The 10,484-nt window shown below is 38.3% G+C and overlaps 2 protein-coding genes across 4 annotated transcripts; one reads left to right on the forward strand and one right to left on the reverse strand.

Moving 5' to 3' along the window:
• Window positions 1-92: 92 nt before the first annotated feature.
• LOC120768300 lies at window positions 93-3,558 on the forward strand. Of its 3 annotated transcripts, none has more exons than XM_040094929.1 (5): window positions 93-318; window positions 2,390-2,537; window positions 2,597-2,789; window positions 2,851-3,383; window positions 3,451-3,558. In XM_040094929.1, coding segments are annotated over exons 2-5 (744 nt in total). In that variant the 5' UTR covers window positions 93-318; window positions 2,390-2,520; the 3' UTR covers window positions 3,452-3,558. The 3 variants fall into 3 exon arrangements, with proteins under 3 accessions (XP_039950863.1, XP_039950862.1, XP_039950864.1); XM_040094928.1 differs by having other exon boundaries at window positions 93-269; XM_040094930.1 differs by having other exon boundaries at window positions 93-255.
• On the reverse strand, window positions 952-2,324 carry LOC120768299. Its single transcript, XM_040094926.1, has 4 exons — window positions 2,133-2,324; window positions 1,879-2,071; window positions 1,463-1,816; window positions 952-1,386 (listed from the first exon to the last, which is right to left on the reverse strand). The coding sequence occupies exons 1-4, from the start codon at window positions 2,147-2,149 to the stop codon at window positions 982-984; spliced, it is 969 nt and encodes a 322-aa protein (XP_039950860.1). The 5' UTR covers window positions 2,150-2,324; the 3' UTR covers window positions 952-981.
• Window positions 3,559-10,484: the final 6,926 nt, after the last annotated feature.

Here is a 10,484-nt window from a genome sequence, read left to right on the forward strand (position 1 = left end):
AATTGAGGATATTTTTTACATTTTCAACTATAAATGTAATACATGGCAGCAATATGTTTCAATAAGTCAGATGACCAATTCTAATAAAAAGTTATCGATAAGAGTGTGGTGGAATTGCACAGTATTGAACATCTGTTTATACCTTTCAGGATTAAAAGATAGTTTATTACTTTACTTTTATTAAATTCGCAATTGTGTATTCTTAAATATAATATATAATCTGAAACCGGGCTTAAGATAAATACGGAGTGATAGGTTACGTTCTGCTGGTTAATAATTATATAGAGTTTTGCTGCTACATATTTACGCTGCTATTCAGTGAATTTGACAAACTTAACATCTTGCTAATTTATCAAGATAATTATATAGAGTTTTTCTGCTACATATTTACGCTTGTTTTCAGTGAATTTGACAAACTTAACATCTTGCTAATTTATCAATATTGACAATTCATCAAGATATTTCTATCCCGTGTCATAAACAAAAGCTCTTTCCGTAATAAATTGTAAGAATGTGAAAAGCTCTTAACAATGACAGTAAGAAGTTCATAGGACAGGTGTAAAATACTCGCAACTTCGTCAATTTTGCTCCCATCGATTTGGAATTTTCGCACAATGTTCTTTAAATGTTATGCATTTAATAAGATTTACAATTCATCAAGATATTTCTATCCCGTGTTAAAAACATAAGCTATTTCCTTAATAAATTGTAAGAATGTGTAAAGCTATTGACAATGACAGTAAGAAGTTCATAAGACAGGTGTAAAATACTCGCAACTTCGTCAATTTTGTTCCCATCGACTTGGAATTTTCAAACAATTTTCTTTAAATGTTATGCATTCAATAAAAAAATTTAAACTTACTTTTTTAGAACAAAAAAACTAAGCAATTCGAGGTTAGATACACAATTTTTTTTAGTTATAGTACATACCAAGTAAAAAATTTTCTGGAATTCATTGAAATATATTTTTTTTTTATTATTTCATTGGGACCCGTTATGAAGCCTTTGTTTCAGTACATTAAGAAATTCAGCAACAGTATTAGTTAGGCCTTGGATGGCCTGCATTATCTCCTGGTGTTCCTGGCGCCTTTCACATGCAATGCGTTTCCTTTCCTCTTCAGCAATAGTATTGGTTAAGCCTTTAATGGCCTGCATCATCTCCCGGTGCTCCCGATGTTTTTCGCTTTCAGTGCGTTGCCTTTCCCCTTCAGCAACAGTATTAGTTAGGCCTTGAATGGCCTGCATCATTTCCCTATGTTCCAGTTGCCTTTCGCTTTCAATTCGTTGCTTTTGTTCCCCAACAGCATTCCTTTCTACAATATTAGCTATCAACGTGTCAAGAAGTTTTTTGCGATCCCCTCGTGATAGCTGTGTTGTGGCAGCATCCTTCAACAGAATAAAAAATAATTAAAGTGCAAAAAAACATATAAGTATGTATATTTTGTAATATTAAAAAAAGGACCTGATTTTCTAAGCTTTCCGATGGGCATGTAGATAATGCAGGCTTTATTGAGGCTTCTGCGCTTGCCGGTTGCTCTTGATTGAACGATGGTGGTGGCGAGGTGCATGATGACAGACGACTACACGAAGACGATGCAGTTTCTGTTGGTGTTGTTGAGCAATCAACAGTCAAAGGCTCATGTGACATTAACCCAAAGCCCTTTGCCCCATTAACAGCAGGCAAATCAAATGTGGATAACGCCTTTTTTTCGAAATCGCTCATCGGTTTGGAAGTTGGTTCTCCACTAGTTAGTCCCGGGCTCATTTTTAAACGCTTTCCACGTATGCGTAGTTGGCTCTTCCACACACCCAAAGTCTACATAGAAAACAATGAGCAAATACACCAAATATAACATAAACTAGTATGAAACCAGTTGCCTCTTTCCATTTTGCTACACTCCGTGTTGGCCCTCTACAGGAATTTAACTCCTCTGCCAGCTGCTTCCATAACTGCTGAATATCCTCAGGCGACTTTGTCGAGTTTTTTCTATTGCCAATTTCCGGGTGTGCTTGACAAAATGCTACATATTGCTCAAGCTGCTCGTGGGTAGCTCGGTCGTACTTTGATTTTCTGTCAATATTAAATTTAAAGTTATTGTAAAATAACATCTGGAATTTATTTGAAAACTTACGTTATAGAAGAATTCATTTTGTCAATAATATTATGCAAGCAAAATATGCGTTTTCTGTGAGCATTATTTAGTCCACCACACGTGTGGGGAAAAGTGCTGCCTTCTGTATCTTTAGAATTTATCAAGGTTGCCAAAGAATAAAAATATCATACTTGATAAAAATTTTTACAAATTGTCAATATTTTGTTAATTCGTCAAATGCACCAAAAATATGAAAATATTGAAAATATTTTTTAAAATTATCATACTCTATTCAGCCCTATTCTGAGAAAACTTCAAAACTGATTTGTGAGGAAAAATTTTAGAGGTTTAGAAAAAAGCATAAAAAACTCACCCCATGAGGTGAAAAGCATTTTGCTATGAACCAGCAGTTTTGTAAATAAAATAAATGGACAACCAAGAAGAGTGAGTAATTTTGCAAATCTAATAAATTTGTTGCATATAATAATTTATTTAATTTTTAGGACTTTAAAATTTGAAAGAACAACTCGGGAGCAGCTTCATTATTACGCAATGTTCTGCAAGCAGCATCCTGAGTTGCAACGAGGAAAGCTAACTCCGACCAACCGTCAAGGACGGCAAATGTTGTGGTCGGAGTTAGCAGAAACATTAAATGCCTTAAGAGGGCCAACACGCACAGCAACCAAATGGAAGAAGGTAAGTTTAAAAGTGTTTATGTGTGTTTTCCCAAAAAATAATATGTTTTTTCCACACACAGACGTTAATGCACTGGAAAAATCAGTTGCGTTCCCGAGCGCGAAAATTTAAAGCTCACGCAAAAATTACTGGTGTAGACCACCCTTCACTTGCAGTATTAAAATTTGAGTACATAACAACGGACGCAGTCCCTTCTCCTGCTCCATCTCCTTCACCAGTTTCAGCTCCAGATCCTGTTCCAGCAAAAGTTCCATATCGCTCCAAAACAGCCACATCATCTGCTCCATCAACTTCTACTTCAATCGTTTCTGAAGCCCACAAACCAACAAGTGTGAAAATGCTTGGAGCAGTGTTAAAAAAAATAGAGGCAAACAAGACACGTGAGCAGCAGGTAATTGCTCTACAACAAAAAATTTTAGAGCAAAACGAGCAGTTGACGGGTGTATTGGTGCAAATGGCACGGGAGAGACGAAAGGAGCAACAAAAGGTCGCGAAGCAAAACCAACAGATGACGAGAGTATTGAGCCAAATGACGCGAACACTAAAAGCAACGACAACGGTGCTCAATAAACTTGAAGAAAAATTAAACAACTGGTAAGCTTATATTATACTATTGAAAAATTAAGCACTAAAACAATTTATTAATTTCTCCATTTTGTAGATCATAATAAATTGGCGCATGTTACAAGAGAAGAACCATTTCATTCTGTCTCATCTATGTGTTCCTATAATAGTTAGGATTACATATTTTCATATGGAGTATTCATCAGATCTTATATTTTTAAAAAAGTATATTTAATAAAATAACTGAATTAATTAAACATAAACATATTATTATTCTCACATACATATATTAAATACATACATATGTATGTATATGCCATTTTATTCGTACTTGGAAGGAAGTAACATGTACAAAGAACGTAAGTTACATATTTATTGTACTGGAAAAATACATATATATAGTTATAACGGATAACGATTTGGAAATATGTCTGTCACAAGAACAAGACGTAGCGTTCTCTAATTCTAACCCCTTCCTTAAAACTAGAATTTTCTGCAACTTCGGTGGCAATATCGATGTTTTGCGATTCTTCTAAAAGTTTTTCGAAGCCAAGGTGTTTTGAGAGACACCGGAAACGTGATTTCAAAACACCGAAGGCTCTTTCAATGGTATTGCGAGCTTTGGCGTACAATATGTTGTAAGGAACTTCCCTTGCATTTGAGGGTTCTGCGACTGGCGTTAACAGCCATGGTTCCAATAGGTATCCTTGGTCATCTAACACCCACGAATCACTTTGTGTTTTATATGTACTTATGAAGCGATGTGGCCCAAATACCAGAGTCGTGACAAGACCCGGGATATCTCGCCTTGACAGCGGTGAACAGAAGTCGACGAACACACACCTGATAAAAAAGCAAATATTTTTAAAACATTAGTTAAAATACAAATAGTTGGAAATATATAGAACATTACATAATGCTTCTACATTAAGGCTGTAAAATCACTTCCGATTCTTAAATAAAGAGAGAGAGAGAGAAGTGGTGTCGTTTGTGGTCAGTGGTGCTCGCGTGTAATCGATTGCTCCAATTGTGCCCTTGATTCCGAATTTAGTATGAAAGAGAATGACCTGGCTACACTTGGAATCTCCAATTGGCAATATCGGTATCCTTTCCAACTTTCGTTGATACGAACCTTCAGCGAAAAACATAAGGTTTGCTGCCAATTTAATTAAACTTAGTATGAACGTTTCTCTGGCAAAATACATATTTTGTTGAGTGATTCTAAAAATCCGAGCTCACTTAACCGATACCTAGCAACTTGAAGCAAAAGACACCAGCTCAAGAGAACAAATGGAAGCGTTTTAGCAAAACTCATTTAGAATCCCCTACAGACAGTGGGATAGAATGATCTCTCAAATGTGATCATTCGATTCTATCGAATCTATCATGACAATATTGTTCAGATTTGTTCAATCATACCTTAAAGGCACTATTTGTGCAAAGTTTAATTCTGATAACTTACTAGTACTGAATTTACATACTGCAAAGTGAAAAATCCAGATTAAAATGAAATTATGATTGTGAAAAGTAAAGGTCATTGTTGTCCGATTTCACCCATTTTCACCATGTAAAGTGTAAATTTTGTTGAAATTGGCCTATTAGTTCTTTAGGTATGGGATTTCACCTAAACATTTACATTAATTACTAAGAAACTTTAAACACTATTTTGTCTGTGTAATTTAATGCTTCTGAAGTATTTATTTAGTACGTTATCGCACTTTTAGCAGTTTTCATGGTGTATTAGTAGGATCTAGAAGAAGCTGTTATCAGCATGCTTGGCTGATTCAACTTAAGTGCAGAGGAACTGCGACTGTGTGATTGAGCACGAATATAAAAATATAAATCTACCCACTGAGAATTACATTTTGAGAATATTTTTATTATTTCGTAAAGCTTTTTGCGAGTATTTTTTGCAATTTCGTGCTCGTGTGTTAATTTTAAATATATTACGATTAAAAAGTTCGTTCCCTACGTTATTTCTTTGATGACAACAGCTGATCATATTGAAATATTGCACAGTCAACTTCACACTTAACCGCTTTACTGTTATATATTTCAACAGGTAATACATAAAGTTGTAAACAATTTTCATAAACTTTTTTAAATAGTTTATGTTAGGGCCTTATCGAAGATGGAAGATCGATAACAGCATTTTCGGCATATTTTACTGTTTTACTACCAAAAGGGCAAAAATGCAGTTGAATCAGAAGTTGTGGTAGGTACGTAAAACATGTGCTGACCGAACGCCAATGCCAAAAATGATTTGCAAAATTTCGTTCTGGGAAATTCGATCCAGAGGATGAACTACGTGCTGGAAGGCCATTTAAAGCCGATTGGGATACAGAAAAGTTGTTGGTCGATGCAAATTGTCGAATAACAACTCGGGAGACTGCTGAAAGATAAAATTTTTCAAGGTAAAAAAAGACTGTGTTTGTGAATTTATTTCTCAAATCTGGCTTGAGTAATTTTATTCGGACCTTTTGTACATTATAGAGCACCCTTTTTACAATGTAAGGTAATTTTTTTATGCAGAAATATTGAGGCATATATTCTCCCAGAAACATTCGAGAAAAAAGGCCTTTGCGGTGTTCACCATAACTCGGCTGGAAATTATGCGAAAATAAAAAATAAAGAAAAATTAGTTAAACTATAATCAAATCTTCCCCCCAACGTTCGTTTTGCATTCAAAAATTTTTGGCGGCCATCTAAAGTGTAAAACTGTTATTTTCCACTAAAAATTTCGCCATTTTGTGGGTGGAAAACACCCTTAATGAAAAAAAAATTATTTAATAAACATTGGGAGGCGGTATTTTATATGTTAAAAATATGTTCAAAGTTTGAAATGAATCGATCAAGTAGTTTTGAAATGACAGTGAACGCGGACTTTGAAAAAGGAGTTTTGAGAAAAATACGCCTAAAGCTGCACTTCTATCCCGACCGCCCTCAGCTGTTAGAGTTAGAGTGCTAAAGGCCAGGAGACTAATAAGACGATAACTTTAAGAATATGACTTCTATCGACTTAAAATTTTAAGGACATATTCTTGAAATGTTAAACAATAATATAAGACAAAAAAAAAAATCGATTTTACGAAAGTGAAAACCCGTACCCCCCCCATAAGTTATCATAAGAATGTTTATCAATGTTACGGCAAAAGTTGCGCGTGCACCGAGTCAGCATTCTTACGCCGGTAAATACTGCAGTGCAGCGGATGGCTTCAGGGAGTGTAGTTTGCTGATTTTTAGGCTAAAATATAATTAGTATTAAGCTGGGATGATGGAGTCATGTGTAGAAGTTCACGCAAGTGAGGAAAGTTCTCTGATCGCCATTCACTTGGAAGTGGCTTCTTTTACACATGGCTCAAGCAGCTCACGACTTCCGGTCTTTGACCAAGTATCCTCTGGGTAGTCTAAGATCATCCGTTCGAAGGCGAGGTAAAGTGAAAAGGCGAAACATCCCCTACATAGGGTTGTGCGCTGAGTTTGAGACCCGCCACGTAAAAAACACTACCAATGAAAAATTACCAACAGCCGCGGAAGAGAAACCCCCCTTTTGATGACGAGCATGGCAAACGAAATAAGGACTACGATATTAGGGCATGCACCTGAAATGTCCGGTCCCTTAATTGGGAAGGTGCCGCTGCCCAGGTGGTTCATGTCCTCGTGAAAATAAAGGCTGACATCACCGCCGTCCAAGAAATGCGATGGACGGAACAAGGACAGAGACGAGCAGGTCTTTGTGGCATTTACTACAGTGGCCATATAAAGGAGCTCAAGTTTGGTGTGGGATTTGTGGTGGGAAAGAGACTCCGTCGCCGAGCACTATCATTCACTCCGGTGAATGAACGTCTAGCCACAATCCGCATCAAAGCGAGGTTCTTCAACATATCGCTGATTTGCGCCCACGCCCCGACGGAAGAGAAGGACGATGTGTCCAAAGATGCCTTCTATGAGCGCTTGGAGCGCGCCTATGAGATCTGCCCCCACCACGATGTCAAAATCTTGCTTGGCGACTTTAACGCCAGGGTGGGCAAAAAAGGCAAATCTTTGGCACTACGGTCGGTAAATTCAGCCTCCACGACGAAACATCCCCAAATGGGTTGAGGCTGATCGACTTCGCCGGAGCTCGAAATATGATTATCTGTGGTACTAGATTCCAGCACAAGAAAATACATCAACCTACCTCCGGATCGAAAAGGCAACAACCAGATCGATCATGTTGTCGTACGCTCCGAGGTCCTAACATCGACTTGGACCACTATCTTGTTGCAGCCAAGATTCGCACCCGCCTCTGTGTAGTCAACAAACACAAGGAAGGTTCGACGTCGAGAAGCTGCAATCACAACAGATAGCCGAACGATTTTCTACTCGGCTTGCACTCCTGCTCTCTGAGAGCACTAGTCAACAACTCGGTATATGGGAACTGTGGGACGGCATTTCAAACTCCTTACGTACAGCTGCTACCGAAACCATTGGTTTTCGGAAAATGCAAAAGAACAGTTGGTACGACGAGGAGTACCATGTCGCAGCGGAGATAAAACAGGCTGCCTATCTCGCAACGTTACGATCGACCACAACACGTGCGGGATGGGATAGATACCGAGAGTTGAAGAGGGAAGCGATAGGCATTTGCAGACAGAAAAAGAAAGAGGCTGAAAGGCGTGAGTACGAAGAGCTTGATAAGCTGGCTGACAGGGGTACTGCTCGAAAATTCTACGAAAAAATGCGGCGGCTTACACAAGGTTTCACAACCGGAGCATACTCTTGTAGAACCCCCAATGGTGATCTAGTCACCGATGCCCGGAGCATACTTATATTATGGAGGGAACACTTCTCCAGCCTGCTGAATGGCAGTGAACGTACAACGCCAGGAGAAGGCGAACCCGCTTCCCCAATCGATGACGATGTAGCAGACGTTCCATTGCTCGACCATGAAGAAGTTCCAATAGCAATTACCCGCCTGAAGAACAACAAAGCGGTGGGGTCCAATGGATTGCCGGCCGAGCTATTCAAACACGGTGGCGAAGAACTGGTAAGGAGCATGCATCAGCTTCTTTGTGAAATATGCTTAAACGAAAGCATGCACAACAATTGGAATTTAAGTGTGTTCTGCTCAATCCACAAAAAGGGAAGTTCGATGAGTCGACGTTGAGAGTTTTTGAGAGAAAACTTCTACGAAAGATTTATGGTCCTTTGCGCAATGGCCACGGCGATTATCGCATTCGATGGAACGATGGGCTGTACGAGATATACGACGACATTGACATAGTTCAGCGAATTAACACACTTACCGATCCAAACGGGGTTAGATCGCCGAAAAAACAGCCCTTGGTCGGATGAAATCCGAGTCAATTCCGGTGCGTAGAACCGGCTGTCGTGGGAATTGATTAAGTTCAGCGAATTAAAAGACAGCGGCTACGCTGGCTAGGTCATGTTGTCCGGATGGACGAAAGCACTCCAGCTCTTAAAGTATTCGACGCAGGACCCGCCGTGGGAAGCTGACGAAGAGGAAGACATCCACTCCGTTGGGAGGACCTGGCTTCGCTTGGAATAGCCAATTGGCGCCAAGTAGCGAAAAGAAGAAACGACTGGCGCGCTGTTGTTAACTCGGCTATTATCGCGTAAGCGGAGTCTACGCCAGTAAAGAAGAAGAAGATTAAGCTGGTGCTCATGGAAACAAGTCCATTTCCATGTGAAATAAACTATATGTAATAAACCCAAAAAAGTGTTTATTTTTTTATAATTTATACACTGCGAATGAAGGAAGTAACGACAAAAAGTAAGCACCTACAAAAAAAACTACAATGAGCAAAATTTAGTAAGACTTTGTTTATGTCGTTCCCCTCAAAGTTATCCTCCTTGGTCCCAATATAATTGTTCCAACGTTTTCTCCAATCTTCGAAACAGTTGTTAAAGTCAATTTTTGTAATAGCCTTTAATGTGCGTAGCGGGTCACCTTGAATGTCTTTAATTGACTCACAATAGTTTCCCCGGAGCGGTTGTTTGAGTTTGCCGAATAGTGAGAGGCGGAGCTAAAACAGGCGAATGCGGTTGCTCGATATTGGTTTAAAATTTGGCGAAAAACGCATGAGGAATCAATGTAATCGTGGTGGAAAAACCAAAAGTTGTTGGCTTATAATTCCGGCCTTATTTTACTAACAGCTTCGTGCAAACGACGCATAACACTCAATTTGTGTTCCTTGTTGACAGTTTGGCCGGTCGTTACGAATTAGGAGTGCACCACACTTCGATAATGGAATGATTTGCTTTGACGTTGTTTCTTTTGATTTGGCTCACATTTTTAATGATATTCGGCCGATTGATCATCTATTTCCGGGTCGTAGATTCAAGACTCATCACCAGTAATAATACGTTTCATGACATCCTGGTAGAGGGAAAGCATTGTTTCACAGACGTTAACGCGAAGCTGTTTTTCGAAAAAATTAGGTGGTTTTGGAACCAATCGTTCTTTCACTTTCCTTAGGCATAAGTGATCTTTCAAAATGGTTTTCACTGATGCTCCCGATATTCCAACGGTGCCAGAAAGATCTCTTACTGTTAATCGCCGATTCTCAAGTACCAATTCCTTTATTTTATTGACGTGTTGATCATCAGTTGAATTTGATGGTCGTCCTGCACGTTGTCAAAGCGTTCTTGACCCGTTTTGAATAATTTGTACCAATCAAAAACACTTACTCGCGACAATAAATTGTCACTGAAGGTCTCTTCCAACATTCTGAACGTTTCAACACAACGATTTGATTCCGCACATAAAATTTAATGGAACTTCTTCGTGGAATAATTTCACTCATCGTAAAAATCGCCGAATGCACTTTATGTACTATCATATACTAAACACTAATGATTAGCTTGAAGTGACATTTGGCGCAGATGTCGCTGACAGTCATACCAACCAAGAAAAAAACATTTCGACGAATGTGCTTTCTCGCGAAATTTAAATTAAAAAGTCTTACTATTTTTTACCCTCTTATTATTTGTGGCTTAATTAAAACAGAAAAAATTTTACAACCTATTTGGTAGAGATAATTTATTAATTAATATTAATTAATAATTATAATTGATTTTTTTTAAACTCTGCAACTTATTTGGTACAGAAAATTGTAATTCATTTTT

This window comes from Bactrocera tryoni, chromosome 2 (assembly GCF_016617805.1).
Source record: "Bactrocera tryoni isolate S06 chromosome 2, CSIRO_BtryS06_freeze2, whole genome shotgun sequence".
NCBI classification, from domain to species: Eukaryota; Metazoa; Arthropoda; class Insecta; order Diptera; family Tephritidae; genus Bactrocera; species Bactrocera tryoni.

Excerpts from the sequence above, each read along its gene's own strand:
- LOC120768299 (XM_040094926.1), bottom strand. Across the intron at positions 1,817-1,878 it reads GTGTAGCAAAATGGAAAGAG|ACTTTGGGTGTGTGGAAGAG; the intron begins GCAACTGGTTTC and ends TTTTCTATGTAG. Across the intron at positions 1,387-1,462 it reads CGGAAAGCTTAGAAAATCAG|GATGCTGCCACAACACAGCT; the intron begins GTCCTTTTTTTA and ends ATTCTGTTGAAG.
- LOC120768300 (XM_040094929.1), top strand. Across the intron at positions 2,790-2,850 it reads CAGCAACCAAATGGAAGAAG|ACGTTAATGCACTGGAAAAA; the intron begins GTAAGTTTAAAA and ends TTCCACACACAG.